Source organism: Hypanus sabinus, chromosome 7 (assembly GCF_030144855.1).
Source record: "Hypanus sabinus isolate sHypSab1 chromosome 7, sHypSab1.hap1, whole genome shotgun sequence".
Taxonomy (NCBI): Eukaryota; Metazoa; Chordata; class Chondrichthyes; order Myliobatiformes; family Dasyatidae; genus Hypanus; species Hypanus sabinus.
Window position 1 is genome coordinate 144,444,429 of NC_082712.1, and position 18,558 is coordinate 144,462,986.

General features: G+C 35.8%; 1 protein-coding gene across 4 annotated transcripts in view; it reads right to left on the bottom strand.

Moving 5' to 3' along the window:
* Positions 1-670: 670 nt before the first annotated feature.
* Positions 671-18,558, bottom strand: part of sbf2 (SET binding factor 2) — a 507,247-nt gene continuing 489,359 nt past the window's right edge. For all 4 annotated transcript variants that reach the window (XM_059975882.1, XM_059975881.1, XM_059975879.1 and 1 more), the window contains 7 exons: positions 16,594-16,721; positions 16,250-16,489; positions 11,744-11,851; positions 7,861-8,045; positions 7,500-7,587; positions 6,713-6,844; positions 671-2,101 (listed from right to left, as the gene is read on the bottom strand). In XM_059975882.1, the coding sequence (XP_059831865.1) occupies positions 2,003-2,101; positions 6,713-6,844; positions 7,500-7,587; positions 7,861-8,045; positions 11,744-11,851; positions 16,250-16,489; positions 16,594-16,721 (980 nt within the window). In that variant the 3' untranslated portion in view covers positions 671-2,002. The remainder of the gene's footprint in view (positions 2,102-6,712; positions 6,845-7,499; positions 7,588-7,860; positions 8,046-11,743; positions 11,852-16,249; positions 16,490-16,593; positions 16,722-18,558) is intronic.

The following is an 18,558-nucleotide window of genomic DNA, read 5'->3' on the forward strand; positions in this document are numbered from 1 at the left end:
TATAAAAGTGGAATGAAGAGCTTAATTCAAGAATGACTGTCATTGACCTCAAGGTATGTTGAAATTGGCAAACAAGGCTGATTATGTGCCCATGTGAAACAGGTTTAATTTTCTATAAATAAATTCTTTCTTCCTTTGTGAATGGTAAATTCTGCCCATATCCATTGTAAGCAATTAAGTGTTAGATCTTCAGATTACCATAAAATCTGCCTTCAGTAAGATTTGATCTTTAGCCTCCAAGGTTTTAAAAATCATGAGTGAAGCAACTTGTTCTAGATTTCAGTTTGTCAATGTAGACCTAATAGGAGAAAAATTGAGAGGAGCTCTTTTGCTTCCAGTTTTTTGTTGATATTTTCCTACAGTTGCTACTTTCTGTAAATTTCAGACTAAAGTACCCAATTTGTGGAATCAAAAGATTTACTTTTTGTTTCCCCTCCAAATTAGCTCCTCATTTGGCTCACTTTGATATTGCTCAGACTGATCTCAGTTTCCTATAACCAATGCAAAAGAGTAAACATCTCATCCATCTTGCTATGGCTGGGACAATCCAGGGTCACAGATAAACTGAATTGTTTGCATTGTTAAAATGGAATTTCTCCCTTCAGTTCCTTTGCCTGTCTTCAATTCAACCCTGTCATTAAAAAAATAAGCATAGCCACATTATTCAAATTACAAAAAGTCACATTTAGCGCTCATTTTTTTATAAGCACTTTAGTATAAACAAGTCATAAAACTCAATGCCACATGAAGCAATATACATAGAGCTGTTGGTGGAAAAAATTAGTGACTTTGCATTTAATTCAACAAAGAACTACACAAGATCAGTATTTTACAAAGCAGATGAATGATATATACAGACTTTACAAAATTAAATTATGTGCAAATTGAGGCTACTATTTGTCAATCTTTAGCAAGGTCGTAAGATGCAAATTGTGGAAACTGTTTGCCAATCTATCCGTGCTAATAAGAAAATATGGACGTTTTAGTTGATTTTAGCCTCCAGGAAATGCACACTTAGTTTCTTTCGCTGTGCATGATAAATCTTTTGGTCCCATATGCAATGACTATTATGTGAAATGTATAATTTGCTAGTGCTCTGTAAAACAGTTAAAATTGGGCAGAGAATTGTAACCAAATTAAGCCATATATACACTTTTTTCAAAAATACAAAATGTAATAAACATATAAACATGCTATAAAGACACCACAGAAACATATCACAAGCTACATAAAAGTTAAAATTTTTCTACTAAATAATGTGAAAGTGTTAAAAGGTGGAATAAATTCTCCATTAGGTAACACAAACATTCTCCAAATGGTTTTCAAAAAATAAGTATGAATTGTAAAAAAAAATAAGAAACCGTTAAAGTTTAGTGTGCAAAACCTCTTTAAATATCAAGGTAAGCTACCAAAAAAACATTTATTTACATACTCTACAGAAATGCAACAGAAATGAACTAATCATTAATGACGACATTAATTGTGAGTGTTACTGCACTCTCTGCCTCATAGCTTTAAGTGCAAACATTCCAATGCAGTTCCGATGTGGTATATCTAAAAAAACTTGAGTACTGCTGAGATAGGTTTTTGTTTTACTTTAGATATTGATATACAATAAAATACAAAATGTTATGTTACAAATTAATTTTGAGGGTTGTAAAATCATGCTATCCAGAACATTTCAGGACTTAAAATGACTATAAATTGCATGCAAATCTATGAAAGCAAAGATCTCATTTATATTACATTATATTAAGGTCTTTAGTGGTTGAAGTTTACATTTCACATTGTTACAGAGCGATGCGATGTGTTAAGATGTCAGTGCAAGTTTCCCGTGCTGAAGCAGTTTTCCAGATCCTTCTGCTGAACAATTAGTGGTCCTTGCCTTAGTTTACTGATGTATTCTTTTGACACCCTTATCTTTTTATTTTCTTAGAGGTTGTAGGGCTTTAATCTCCTGTGACTGGTATGATCCTTCATGACCCTTTTCAAATGTATCGTGTTAGGCATCTGAAATGCAGTTCTGGATTTTGTCCATCCACTGCTGCGCTATCTGTACATCTTGTGCACAGAAATTATAAACACGTTTATTTGTCTTCAGCTGTATTAAAAAGAATACAAAACTTGTAATTCAACTGAAAACATTCTAAGCACTCACATTTTTAAAAAATGACTTGTTCTTTCCAAATTACATTTTGTATACATGCTTTTAGTGATTGCATGCAGTAATATGACTGACATTCAACACTTCTAGATTTAGGGAGATGCATTAAGGGACTAGTATAGCCAAAAAGTATTGACTAAGAAGAACAAGACTTATGATATCTCATAATTAGCTAAATTCTTTATCACAGTTTTACTCTTAATTACTTAATATTATTTCCATTTACCAAAAATACAGCATATTGTAATAAACCTAATTTATCAATGAAATTAAGTACAGATTATCTCATAGGTTAGCTTGAATTCCTAAATATGATTTAATACTTTCCAAGTACAAGTATTTGAAGAGGTTTTTACCTGAGGAAACTGGTTGCTTTTAAAAAAAGGTAATCATTTTATTTCAAAAACATATGAATACCAACTCTAATAATGTGCAGCTGAAGTACAGTAGTAAGAGCTTTATATCAATATATGCTTACAAATTAAATGTATTTTAATTAACTGATTTGACCTTTAGATTTATTGTTCAATGCTCCTTTACAGTATTAATGAAACTGCACATTTAGAGAAATGAGAGGTACCCAGTAATTTGGCTTTAACTTTAAGTACACACACAAAAATATAAGAGAAATGAATAATGCAATTTACAGGATTCTAATTGTGTTTCCTCCTCCTATAAAATAACAGAATAATCAATGGTTGTAATACACATAAGATGCTGGAAGAACTCAGCAGGTCAGGCAGCATCCATAGGAAGGAATAAAAAGTTGACATTTCGGGCTGAGACTGTTTACTCCTTTCCATAGATGCTGACTGACCTGTTGAGTTCCTCCTGCATTTTGTGTGTATATCTCAGGATTTCCAGCATTTGCAGAATATCCTGTATTTATTATCTATGTATCTAATGAGAACCAGACTGCAAGTATTTTAACTCCAGTAGTCAATCTTCTTAGCAAGTAGAATCCAAAAAGTTAACCAGTTAGAATTTTGTACTTCCTCAGAAATAATTACTTACTTTAAAAGATAAAATTTTAATTGTTAGCCTAATTAAATAATTAAACTATCCTGTGATTTGTATGGAAAATTTTAATGACATTAGTTTAATGAGAAGGCATTAGGTATTTTCTACTCCCAACAGTCACAATCAACAAAGAATGTCTCCTGATCTTGCAATAAAATTTGACTATGCATCAATATATGTTACTATTGGTCAGAAGTAATAGACCTAATGGAAGTATAATTTTAGTTTTCTCCTTGGTACATATTCTGGGAAACAGGGATGCTATTTAAAACAGAACTAAATGAGTCAAAGTTGATAACCTACACTACCAAGATTAATGCTCCAAACACCAAACAGACTTATCAACTAGATATCCAATGTGAAGGGTAAATCTGACAATATTCAGGTTTGGAGATGCACCCTGTTTACTCTTATTGTTTACTTAAGAGGCTTTTCAGCTGTGCATAGCAGAAAGGTGATGTAACTTATTTTTCGCAGCAGCAATGTGTTCTGTATCCTTGCGGGATTTCAGCAGTGCATATTAGATTGATGATGTAATCTAATTCCATTTCAGATGTGAGATTTTAACAAAGATTCTTGTTCGTTTTGTGGATTTAATGCCATGGTGGCTTCTTAACAACATTACTGCTGAAAATTCACAACCATGCTTCATAGGAGAACAAAGACAGACCAGAGGAAGAGAACAACAAATCTTGAATAGCTATATAGCAAATGGTTCAGGGTGTAAAGAACGAGCACTAGAAAATAGTTTATTTAGGATGAAGTGAAAGATTAAGGGCGGAGTAACTGGAATGCTTACCTACACCATGCAGAACCTCAACATTATATGCCTTTGGGATTTAATATTCAAGTAGATAGCATTTGTGTAGTCACAAATCAAGAATTCTAGTGTAAGAAGAGTATTTTAAAGAAATTATGGGTTGAGATGGTATAATCAATTGTCATGAAGCATGTCAGAACCAATAAAATGAAGGGCTTTGCTGTGGGATCAGCAAGAGCTGGGAGGTAAATTAAGAAAAGATCTCACTGACGAAAACCTCTCGGCCCTGTGCTAATTGAGACAGTGATACACAGATGTGTATCACATGTAAATGTGGAATGCTAGCATTAATTTTGTGTCCCTGTAGTAAAAGTAAATTGAGCAGTGGAATTGATTTCAAACTAGGGAACAGGAAGGGAGTCTGTTTCGACAATGGTAGATTGATCAGAAGGCAAAATCCAATGTAACAATAATTCACTGTGGATTAAAAATTAGCCCAGGGCATCAGCATAACTATTGCTATAAATAGAATAATTTTAAGCATGCTATTCTCTTTCTGATAATATTAAGCAAATTTATTTTTTCGTGGACTTGGACAGCATGGCTTAATCTGAATCGAAGTTTCACCAGAATAGACGCACGATCTGAAGCTGATGCTTTTAATGATTGGATGGGGTGGGTAGGTAGAGGATTTTGACTTTGCTGTCTACATATAGCTTTAAGCAGGGGTCTAATTCTAGCATTCCTTCCTTTTTTGAGCGCCAATTCAATATAATTGCTAAGCATTTAAAACAGTTCCTCTGTCCTCAGACAGCATACCCTTATTCCATTACTTTTTGACTCCTGACACCCTGAAGCGCAACTGTAAAGCATTCTTCATGTTTCAACTATGCATGATCTGAAATGGTATTTTCTACTGTTTTAATCTTTGCATTTAAGTTTGATATCTAAATTTGATGAACTTGCACATATCATTGTCTTCACTGAAGTTAACACATCTGAAGAAATTTAGCCTGATTGTAAACATGTTCTAGTTAGATACAGTTGCATAACAAACAAGATGGCTTTTTCCCAGGGCTAAAATGGCTAGCGCAAGAGGGCACAGTTTAAAGGTGCTTGGAAGTAAGTATAGAGGGGATGTCAGGGCTAAGTTTTTTATGAAGAGAGTGGTGAATGTGCAGAATGGGCTGCTGGCATTGGTGGTGGAGGTGGAAACGATAGGGTCTTTTAAGAGGCTTCTGGATAGGTACATGGAGCTTAGAAAAAGAGAGGGCTATGGGTAATCCTAGGTAATTTCTAAAGTAAGTACATGTTTGGCACAGCATTGTGGGCTGAAAGGCCTGTATTGTGCTGTAGATTTTCTATGTTTCTAAAAGAAAAGAAGAACAAAGTGGTTAATAGGACTATTAGTGACTGGGGCCTGTAGGGCTTAGGACTTAGCCCCTTTCTTTTTGTCATTTATATTAATAACATTTTAATTCAATATTAAACCAGATTATATAATTACCAACAACAATACCAAAATAATTTGAGAGAGAGTAGTTGCACAAAATTAAAATAAGCTGATTTTGGGAAAGGAGATCAAACTCAGTCCTGAAAAGTACAAGGTAATGCTTCTCAGGAGGGAAAACATGACAAGGCAATAGGGAATAAATGGTAGGTCACCATGAAAATGTATAGGAAAAAGAAATCTTGGCATGCATAGCTAGAGATTCCGGAAGGTAGGACCACAGGAGGATTAAGAACGTGCATGGATATTTGCCTTTAGTATACCAGGCCACAGTAACAAGAGAAAAGAGATCATATTGGAACTATATTAAACATTAATCCGATCAACATTTATCACACTACAGGAAGGATATAATAACATTTGAGATTGTGCACAGGAAATTTATGAGCATGTTACAAACAATGAAGGATTACAATTATGACGATAGACAGATAAAGATCCGCTTGCTTTTCTTGGAGGTAAAGGAGTTGAAAGGGAAATTTAATTGAATGCATAAAATTGAGAGGCAAAAACCAGGTGAAAAGGAATAACTTATTTCTTTTAGTTGCAATAACTCTGGAACTTGGATTTAAACTTGCTTATAGATTCATTAGAAGAGAACTGAAAAATATATTTTTTCACATAATGTCTTAAGCGGGCACTTTGGTATTTTTCATGGAATCAATCAGTCAACCCCTGCTTTAGTGCAGTTGCTGATCTGACAATGACTCAGATCTTTCGGGTTTATACCAAGGAGATATTTCAACAGACTGATTTGGCAATTTCTAAATTAAAATATACTCTATAATTTATGTCCTGTTTGTTCATAACACCAATGGCTCCTAAGTTACAGCAAGAATCAACTTTAACTATAGCTTTTAGATTAACTATCTTTTAGCTATCAACACGTAAAAAGTGTAAAATATATTTGTACAGAAATAGAGCTTGGCAGTTTTACTTGGCTTTTTTGGATGCAAATATAGTTTAAAATTTTTACAAAGTAGCAGCCAAAGTACGAACACTTCAGATTGGATTTCAAATTTGTCCTGTTAAGATAAAGAGTTTTATACTTTTAAACCACATAGTAAACTATTTTAGCAAGAAATGCTTGGTCCCAAATCCTTCTCTCAAAGAGGAATTACATTTCTAATTGTTCCAATAAACTAAAAATTAACAGCATTGCCTGGCACAGAAATACTACGTTATTTTATTGTAAATTTCTAGTATTCTGAGTGGCATCACAGCAACAATCTCAGTATGGAGAAAAATAGGAACTTACATCAAAGAATGCTCTTTCATTTGAATGCTTAGGCGCACCCAGAGTTGATGATGCTGGAAGAACTGACTCGACCTCAGCCAGATCTATGAATCCTCTGGGGTTTGTATCTTCACCACTGTCATAGTACCGCAACTGGAATAGAAAAACAAATAAATTAATGTTAAAGTAGAGAGCTTCAAAGTTGAAGCTCACCATCTTCAAGGAGCCAGTATTCTTTCTCGTGGAAACTTTTCTTTTTTCTGCTATTAGTTGTTCTGCAAGTGCTTTCTTTGTTTATCAACTGTAATGTCATCAAGCTGTCTAAGCAACCAATGACATTAAGGAATTCTAATATTCACCGAGCCAAAAGAAAAACTTTTTAAAAAACTTACACATTACAAAACAAATATTACTGAGTGCAGCATATCATGCTTTTATTTTGCAATCTATTGACCATTAAAGTGTTTGTGAGGGAATTAAAATCAATAAGCAAAATAAGTTTTTTTTAAGTAGCAGTGAGTTTACAAAGTAGTGGGTGTTGAAGGAGAGTCCAACATTGGAGCAGTTAGAAAATCCCTGGCAAAAGTTGGCCAGTATGTTTGAGATTTCCCCTTTAGCCTAACTAGCATGAACTTCATAGTGCTTAAGCTGAGAAACACCAAAAATCATAACAAATTCTGGTACATTCACGATGGAATATTTACTCTAGTGAAACAGGTATCATGTTTAATTTACAATTTCCAATAAGAGATATCATACAATACATAAAATTGTAAAGTTGCATTTACATCAATTGTTAATGCTGTACCTGATGTTTAGTTATATCTAGGACAAACCACCGAGGTTTCCATCCTTTTAGTAAAGCACCTCTCTTGTAAAGTACACCTTCAAATGATCTACAGACATAGAAATAAGAACAATACAAAAATCATTGCATATTTTTAAATAAGTTAAAGTAGCAGTTTAAAAAAAGCATTTTTACATTTCCATCTCCTTTAGGTTAATACTTTATAGATTGGATAACTAAGTCATTACTAATAAAGACTTTTATGTGAGATGCTGATATATAGCTAATTATTCATTATTGGTGAATGTCAATTAACTGAAAGTTAGCTTATAAAGAAACTGAGAACTGAAGGATAGAATATGACAAGTTCAAAATATCACACCTGTTCTCCACATCCTTTGAAGTAAACTGATTGTACAGAGTTGCTGCTCTCCTTGTGTTTACTCCATTTGAGGGTGACGTAGTGGTGCTCCGATCATTCTCACCAATCCCACTGTCTGCCAAATGTAGCATGGACCTTCTTTGGAAGGACTGCACGTTAGATGCCATGAGCGATGAAGTAACTCTCTGTTAAAACAAAATGTGAAAACTGAGTGTGAAAAGGAAAATCATAAATTTTTTGTATCTGTATTTAATCAGGAGAAAATGTTCCCTTGGACCTTGTGGAAGGCTAGTGCAGAAATTGCAGAGGCCTAAACAGAGGTGATAAAATATCTTTAGCCAAAGGTGGGGTGCTGGAGGATAGGAGGATAGTTTATGTTGTTCCGTTGTTTCTGGGTAGCCAAAGTTGCCCAATGCATCATCAGAACCAGCCTACTTGCGTCAAGGACAAACAGTGCTGTGCAAAAGTCTTAGGCACATATATATGTACTGTAACAGCAAAAAAAAAATTTCATGACATATGTGAGTGATGATAAACCTGACCGTGATATGGGTCTCTTTTTTGGACTGAGAGTGGGAAAGAGGCAGAGAGAGGGAATCACAGTTGGGTAAAAGGGAAGGGAAAGGGAAGAGAGCAGGAAGCACCAAACATCCTGTAACGATCTATAAACCAATTATTTGGAATTAAATGTCCTTGCCTGGCTTCTCAGGGCTGGACGTGTATGCACCTGCACCACCCCCACCCCTGGCACTCCCTCATTGCCACCTGTCCCACACCTCTCCTGTGACGCTTCACTCTCAACATTCCCAACATTCTTTGCTCCTGCCAGATTACAAACTCGCTGTCTGCTCCATGTCGAAAAATGCAGTACCATGCAAAAGTCTTAGGCACCCTAGCTATACACAAGTGCCTAAGACTTTTGCACAGTACTGTATGTACAGAAATGTGCTAGACGAGGGCCAGCAACATCATAAAGGATCCCACCACCTTCCTCATGGTTATCCCACTTCCCTCAGGGAGGTTATATCGCATCCACACCAGGACCACCAGACTCAAAAAACAGTTACTTTCCCCAAGCAGTAACGCTGATCAACACCTCCACCCATCAGTTCCGCCACTACTTTATTATTTCCTGTCAGTCACCGTATCACAGCTTAGTGTCACTTTATGGACATACAATCAATGTATATTAGCTACCTTATGTATTTATATCTATTGTGTTTTCATCTTTTTTGTTCCCTTCTTCTGCTGCATTGGATATGGAGTAAAATTATTTTGTTCTCTTTTACCCTTGTGTACTGGAAAAGATATTAAACAATCTTGATTTGTTTGTTTGTTCATTTAAGAAAGGCTCTAAGAATAAGTTGGGAAAATGTAGGCCAGAGAGCCTGACATCAGTAGCGGGTAAATTATTGGAAGGTATTCTAAGGGTCCAAATACATATGTTTTTGGATATACAGGGGCCAGATTAGGTATAGTCAACATGGCTTTGTGCATAGTAGGTTATATCTAACCAGTTTTACAGAGTTTTTTAAGGCAGTTACCTTGAGAGTTGATGAAGGAAAGGCTTTGGGTTGTATACCTGGACTTTAGCAAGGCCTTTGACAAAAATATGTAAGGGAGGCTGGTCAAGAAGGTTCAGTTGCTTGACTTTTAGGATGATCTAGTAAAATGGATTCAATATTAACTTTGCAGGAGAAGCCGGAGAGTCATATTAGACTCTCATATGAGCTGTAGGGATCAGTGCTGGGCCCATTGTTGCATGTTATCTATAATCAGTAATTCTCAACATGGGCCATATGACTACCCAGGGGGCCATGCCAGATTTTGTAGGGCCACTAGTAAAAACAAGAAACTGAGGACTACAGGAGTTCCGGATTGAGCCATTATTAGTTTACTGTTTTAATGAAATATTACTAAAATATATAAATAAAAAAGAAATAAATATTTGTATTTTAATTGGAACCTGGAATGAAATTAATGGGAAAATATGCTAGATAATGCAAAACAACTTAGCATGTGTGTGTTCTTGGGAGAGGGGTGCAATTGTTATCTCTGCTCCTACTGGACCCCGCATAAATCACTGTTCACATCCTGCAGGGTGGCCCATTGAGCCCCACTCCACATCCACCCCCAAATCATTGGCAGACTGGGGGGGGGGGGCTCCGCTGCAAGGCCAACCCCAGCGAATATGCACCAGGAGACTGGTTCTGTTTGCCTGCTACTGACCTATGTATGTTACACATTCAAAAACTCTCTAGTTTGCATCAGTCTCCAGGATCTCAATAAATATCCAAAGTGACAATATTAAGTGTTTTTTCATTGCTGACTTGAGGAACATTATACTGTATATATTATAAAATATCCCATTCAGAGCTTTAAAATAGTTTTGTTTTTCATATACACCTGTAATATTTTATTTAACATAATAATACCTAAAACCTGTTAAAACATAAATATTGATGGTATATTAGAATCATAGGTACAGTTGACCAAAAAAAAACCTTTAGTAACTAACATTGACTATGGAGGGTGGGGGCCACAGAGGTAAAAGAAAGTCATAAGTGAGCCATGAGCAGACAAAGGTTGAGAACTACTGATCTATATCAATGACCTGGATGATACTGTAGTAAACTGAATAAGCAAATTTGTGGATGACACCAAGAATGAGGGCGTAATGGACAACGAGAAAGGCTATCAAAGCATACAGTGGGATCTGGACCAGCAGGAAGAATGGACAGAAAAATGGCAGATGGCATTTAATGCAGACAAGTGTGGGGTGTTGCACTTTGGAGGACAAATCAGGGTAGATGGTGTCAAAAAGAGTGTTTTTGGTACATAGCCCTTTATAAATCAAAGTATTGAGTACAGGAGTTGGGATATTATGTTAAAGTTTTATAATACCCTGGTGAGGCCTTTGGAGTATTATATATACTTCTGGTCATCTACCTTACCTTGGAAAGATAGCAATAAGATTGAAAGAGTAAAGAAAAAAATTGTAAGAAAGTTGCCATGACTTTAGGATTTGAGCTATGTTCCCTCTAATTTGTAATGACCAATGTGCACAAAAATCTTGTGCTGTGCAATTTTTTGCCCAGTGACAACATGTGTGCACTGAATTTTTAAGTGGAAGTAAATCTGAAGCTATTCTTCCCACTTGCAAATCCTCCAGCAACTTTAGCATCATGACAATACACACAGGTAACACCAATTTCTGTATTGTACATGAAAATTTCTCATAGTTCCATGTTCCTGACCTCATGAACTTTCAGTGTACTAGTTTCTACAGTTTCATTAAGCCATTCCACTTTAAATGAACTAGCAGTTCTTTTGAGCTTCACGCTCTTTGCTTCTTTGGAATTCGACATCATGAATCAATACTTTCTTCAACAAAAACAGTATAAATAAGCCAGTTTTAAAATCTACAGACAAGGCATCACAAACCCCATGTTGTCAACATCGTCCGCATCACAAACTGGAAAAGTAAATGTGATTGTGTATGATCGTCAAGTATACTTAATGTGCCAATGAGATAGAGGGTGACAACCTTTTGTGTGCAGTTTAAATTCCTTTGTGCGCTAGTAGCAAGAGATATGTGCATATGCAAACCTGAGAGGTAACACTGGATTTGAGTTATTGAGAAAGACTGAATAGGTTAGAACTTTATTTCCTGGTGCATAGAAGAATGAGGGGAGATTTGATAGTGATAAACAAAATTTGAAAGGGCATAGATAGGGTAGATGCAAGCAAGCTTTTCCCACTGAGACTCGGTGAGCCTAGAACTAGAGGTCATAGGTTAAGGGTCATATCATCACTTGAATACTTAGGTCTTCTGAAAAAGCAATACATAGTGATATTAGCATGTTAACTGCAATGTACTTACAGTTTGTTCTGGTATAACTTCCTCTTTATGGCCAACTTTTACACGATCCCAGACTGGTTTCCACTGTTCTGGATTTTGATTCAGTTCATTCTCCAGCCTTTCAATCTCCTATAATTACACAATCCCACTGTAAAAATTATATCACAGATGCAGAATATTTAATTATGTGCACCAAAATTGAACTTCTAGGCAAGGAAACAAAACTAATTTGGAATAATCAAGCAAACAAGTGACATTAAGTTATATTTTTTACCTTTTACATGTAATTTTGGCACTGTAGTAGTTTATAGCAAAACTATCTATTCCCTTCCTCCAGAGCACTATATACAGTTGAAGTCAGATGCTTACATACACTTAGGTTGAAGTCATTAAAATTCATTGTTTAAACACTCCACAGATTTTATATTAGTAAACTATAGTTTTGGCAAGATGTTGAGGACATCTACTTTGTACATGACATGAGTAATTTTTCCAACAATTGTTTACAGACAGATTATTTCGCTTTTAATTGACTATATCACAATTTCAGTGGGTCAGAAGTTTACAAACAAAATCAAAAGAAATCAGCCAAGGTCTCAGAAAAAAAAAAATTGTGGACCTCCACAAGTCTGGTTCATCTTTGGGAGCAATTTCCAAACGCCTGAAGGTACCACGTTAGTCTGTACAAACAATAGTACACTAGTATAAACACCATGGGACCACGCAGCCGTCATACTGCTCAGGAAGGAGATGCATTTTGTCTCCTAGAGATGAATGTATTGTGGCATGAAAAGTGCAAATCAATCCCAGAACAAGAGCAGAGGACCTTGTGAAGGTGCTGGAGGAAACAGGTAGACAAGTATCTATATCCACAGTAAGACGAGTCCTATATCGACATAACCTGAAAGGCTGCTCAGCAAGGAAGAAGCCACTGCTCCAAAACCAACATAAGAAGAAGCCAGACTACAGTTTGCAAGTGCACATGGGGACAAAGATCTTACTTTTTAGAGAAATGAACTGTTTGGCCATAATGACCATCGTTATGTTTGGAGGAAAAAGGGTGAGGTTTGCAAGCCGAAGAACACCATCCCAGACATGAAGCATGGGGGTGCTTTGCTGCAGGAGGGACTGGTGCACTTACACAAAATAGATGGCATCATGAGGAAGGAAAATTATGTGGATATATTGAAGCAACATTTCAAGACATTAGCCAGGAAGTTAAAGCTTGGTCGCAAATGGGGGTTCCAAATGGACAATGACCCCAATCATACCTCCAAAGTTGGGTAAAATTGCTTAAGGACAATAAAGTCAAGGTATTGGAGTGGCCATCACAAAGCCATGACCTCAATCCAATAGAAAATTTGTGGGCAGAACTGAAAAAGCATGTTTGAGCAAGGAGGCCTACAAACCTGACAGTTACACCAGTTCTGTTTGGAGGAATGGAACAAAAATCCAGCAACTTATTGTGAGAAGCTTGTGGAAGGCTACTGAATTGTTTGACCCAAGTTAAACAATTTAAAGGCAATGCTACCAAATACTAACAAAGTGTATGTACACTTCTAACCCACTGGGAAAGTGATGAAAGAAATAAAAGCTGAAATAAATCATTCTCTCTACTATTATTCTGACATTTCACATTCTTAAAATAAAGTAGTAATCCTAACTGACCTAAGACAGGGAATGTTTTCTAGGATTAAATGCCAGGAACTGTGAAAAACTGACTTTAAATTTATTTGGCTAAGGTGTATGTAAACTTCTGACTTCAACTGTAACTCATGTAAATGTAAATCCAGCAGATATATATTTAATATTGCACCAGGTTTTCTTTAACTATATTATGATTAATTTGTATTTGAACTTCATTTACCTGCCTATATTGTGCACTTCTTAATGACATCACCTGATGAAGATCGATTGATCATATTTCTGGAACTGATAGTTTGCAGTGCACCTTTGGGAAAGTGTGTTCAATGTTTCTACATGAGTGAAACAACTTTTTATTTTATTCCTGAATGGCTTGGTTCTAATTTCAACACTATGCCCTGTACCTTTTTGCAGCGAATATTCTGGAATCCCACCCAAAGAAAACAGCTTATTAGAACTAATTCTATGAAATATTTTTTTGACAATCTAAAGATTTTGATTAAGTACCTTTCAACTTTTTAAAATTTAGCAAATATAACTTCATGTTAACCTTTTTTTTTACATCTTAGATTCACTTTATTGAATCTTTACATAGTTATCCAGATAGGAACACAATATACAGATGGAATATGGTCAATACATTGAAAATGATGCATTATTTTTCTGATTATGTTTGCTCAGGGTTAAGGAACACAATTACAAAGGCTAATAAAATTATGTTTTGCATTGGCCCACCAGTGTTTGGTAATTTTCTAACACAGATAGTCAAATTTCTCTTCTCCTCTGCTGTTGCTAGTTAATGACCAATGAGAAAACATCCCATTTTGTCTTTGATCTCAAGTACATGGATTCATACTTTCCCATATTATTTTCAATCGTCTCATTTTTAAAATCTATGTTTTGTAATTTCCTATCATTATATGATTGTAGGTATAGTCCTTGCTAACTTGTAGGCAAGCAATTAATTTTGGGGAATGTGCAAGTTTTGATTATAGTACCATGAAAATCCATCTCTCTAATTAAGGGAACTTGCCTTGTTTTCTAGTATATGCCAGTTTTCTGATATCTTCTTATTACAGTCCTCTGGAACTCTAACATCAGTGATGAACATCAGGCTACCATTTCCCAGATTGTTATAGATCTCATCATTGGGGAATCTCCTTTCCAGAGCCTTCAATTTCATTATACTCTGGCCCTACACTTCATGGTTCTAACCCTTATCTAAGATTCATATACAAAATTACCTTGCTATGGCCCATTGCTTCTGCCACTACTTGCCCTGCAAAATTCATTTCTTCAGTGAAAGTGAACTGTCCAAACCCTTCCAACTTTCATCTAGGAACCTTCTCATGTTAGTGAGCATTTTGACTTTCTAACTCTCTGGTTGCAATCAGCTCATCTTTACCATGGAAGTGTAAGTCTCTGTAGACCCAAAACCATATCAGGAAGGTCATAAGAGCCTCCGTTTCTGTTTTGAAGAAAGACCTAACCAGTTCATTTCCACAAACACCCTCATCTGCCTGACTTAACACTACTTTTCTTTCCATTTGTCCCACTTTCTGCAGATGAGAATTATAGCTAAGCATCTTCTGACACACCTAACCAGCTCTTTCACTGGTACATCAATGCTGCATTTGTACAGAACTCACCATTTTTATCACTAATTTCTATCCTGTCCTCAAATTCACTTTCTTTGGCATCCCTCTTTACTGGAACTCCATCTCCATCTCAAGAGACAGACATCTCAATAACATCTTCCATAAACCCACCAACTCCCACAGCTACCTCAACCATACTTCTTCCTTAAAGGATGCCATGTCATTTTCTCCATTTTTCCATCTTTGTTGCAATTGATCACAAGATGAGGGCTTCTGATATAGAGCTTCTGAAATATCCTCCTCCTGGAAGTGCAGCTTTCCCTCATCATTGTTAATGGAACCTTTGCACTATTTCCTTCATTTCCCAGATGTCTGCTATGACTCCTGGTCCCTTTTTAGGAGGTGCAACTACTATCCTTTTGCTCCTCCCTTACTGCCATCCAGAGATCTAAACAGTCTTTCTAGGTGAAAGAGAGGTCACTTGCACTTCTTCCAAACTGGATTTGGAGCTTCAAAAGTAGCCTTCTCCATACTGGTGTAACCGAGCATACTCAAGATGACTGTTTTATGAAGTATCTATGCTGTGTCTATCATGAACTTCTACCTGAATGTTATTTTAACTCTCTTCTATTTCTACACTGCATCTGTCCTTCAGCCTTCTCCATTACTAAAGAGGCCAAATACAAACCAAAAGAACAACACCTCACATTCCAGTTGGGTAGCTTACAAACCATGGGTACAAATACGGAACTTTCCAATTGTGGGTAACCCACACCCCTGGTGCTCTCCTCACACACACATTTGCTTGTTTGCCTAGTTTTTTTTTAATTCATTTCACCAACCCTTTTCCCTACCTGCTTCCATCTGCCCATCATCCTCTTCTCATCTGACTCCAACTATCAACTACCAGTTTCTGTCCCACTTCCCTTCGCCCCCACTTGGTTCCATCTATAACATACCAGCCTTTATCTCGCTCACCCCTCAGCCCTGTAGTACTACTTTCCTGATGCAGGGTCTCGACCCGAAACGTTGACTTGCACCTTTTAACCTTCTTAGATGCTGCTTGCGCTGCTGAGTTCTTCCACTGTTGCTTCTAAAAGGTAGGACAAGCTATGGCCAGTAGTTGACGTTTGGCCCATGCCATTTTTAATGGCCCCTATATGCTATTCAATACATATGCGGCAACAGTTCTGGCTCAACAGTTTTTTGCTCTGATCTGGTACTCAGAATCCAAAAATCTGGGCATCCCAAGCGGGGTATATCATTTGGCTTAATTTGTTTATACCTCAAGGAGCTTGGTAATGGCATCCGGCTGCACTTTGCTGACATTGTCATAACATGGCCATACCACTTTTCGATGGGTTTGCGGCACTGAACCATCCATCTGCTCAAGTTCATCGGATGCACCTGCTTTTGTTGTGATCATGTCCCAATCGTAGGACGGACCACTGGAAAGAGTCTCTCCTGTGTAGTAATCCCATTTCTTCAGGGCAGAGATATTTATGCAGGGCCTTAGTATATACTTCTACAAAGAATGATGCATATAACAGTAAATAAAATTGAATTGCATGCATTTTGATTTTAAATTAATAGAAAAAGTGTATAATTGCAATAATTTAAGTATCATACCTCCCCTTCTTCAGGATTATACAAATAGCTGAAAAAAACAGGTCCTTTCTTATGAATCCGCTCAATGCATTCCCAAATACATATTCCTCTCTTTGCTTGTTTATCTATCTTGTCTTCAAATAAAATTCCTAGAAAGCAATGAGCAATACCCACATTATGTATATGCAGGTGTTAATTTGTGTGGGAAAAGATATACTCAGAAGAAACTTTTATTAATACAGTCAACAACAACGCTTAGAGTATTAATTAATTCATTACTTAAATCAGAAAGATTTCTGAATTTCTGATACACTATGCTATAAATTGTGATCCATTAAGAGTATTTTACCTATAAAAAACAAGAAGTTTCAATTGATATTTTTATGGAGATGTTAGGATCACACTTAAAATGCAGAACCAAAATATTTTCATTGCTAATAATAAAGAACAAAATATAGACATAACAGATGCTACAACTAATTTGATACTCTAAATTACAGAAGTAATCTCCTATTCTTGGCTATCCCGACATACAACTTTCCCATCTGCCAACAAATAACTTTGGATTTTATTTCTAATTTACAAATAAACAGTGAGCATTTGTAATTAATCTTGACAACTCATTCAATATTTTAAATGCAAGGGTACATGTTTAGCTATTTAATCTTAAATGTTTAGAACACTTAATACAACTTGTAGTGATTTGTGTGTCATATCTTGGATTTTAAATGTTAAAATATTTTTCAAAGTCAATCCTCCTGTCAAAATGTGTAGTCTGTAGTCAGCAGTATAGTGCGATAATTTAAAAAAAACATACCAGAACTCCCTCGCTAACAATCATTTTGATAAAAACTCATGCATTTTGTTGGCTAGGATATCAAGTGGTAACCACTATGAACACTCTGCTGTGATTTAAGATTAACACCAAATTTATAACACTTGCAAGTGATTAGATAGAGGTCAAGCATTTGTTTCTTTTGAAGTAGGAAAGAAGAAATAATGGGCAAGTAATCTTACGACATTTTTGTGCAGTCTTGAATTAGGAATAGTGGCTGAAAGTGCAAATTTCCAGTGTGTACTTTTTGGAAAAGATGCAGAGAAAATAATCTCAGAAGTAGGACAGAATATAAAGACATCCACATTCCCACAATCTTCATTTAAAGTTGAGTTTGAATTTAATTTAAAAAGACATCATTCTGTACTCTGGACCAAATAAACGTAGACTATTGTAACAACTTTATTAAGATCATACTTTCATATTTGGAATGCACATACTCATAAATTTTGCGTAAATTGCATAACTTTTCTGAAGACCTCACTTAATGATGCAATAACAACTTCTTCCCCTCTGCCATCAAATTGCCAAATGGCCAATAAACACTACTTCATTGTTCCTTTTTATTTTACACTATTTTTGTAATTTATACTAATTTTATGTCTTTGCACTGTACCACTGCTACAAAACAACACATTCATGTCATCTAAGATCATGATAATAAACCTGGACTCTACCCCACTAATCTAGTCCATAAAGCATTAGGTTAGATGGTAACACTTCTACCTCTGCGGTAGATGTTTACAAGTTCAAGATGCACTGCAAATGTGAGTACATAATTTCATATTAGGAACTCACTATTAATGAGATGGTAAAAATAAACTGCCTAACAGGCACAGCATTATTTGATGAGCCAATATTCCCCCACAAGCTAAAATCATTAAAATGATCTGTTTTCATTCATTTGTTTTTTGAAGAATCTTGTTCTATGTAAACTTGTTGTGTTTATCTTTTTAAACAAAAGAGCCTGCACTTTAACTGTTTTGCTTGGTTGGGTATTGTTGAGGATGCAATATAATTCTTTATATATGTAGATTCATTCCATCTTGTCATGAGATGATTTATTTACCCACATAAAGCACTAAACTACAAATCATAGAACAGTACTGTTTCATAAAATTAAAGAATACAACTCCTTTAAAAACTAACAG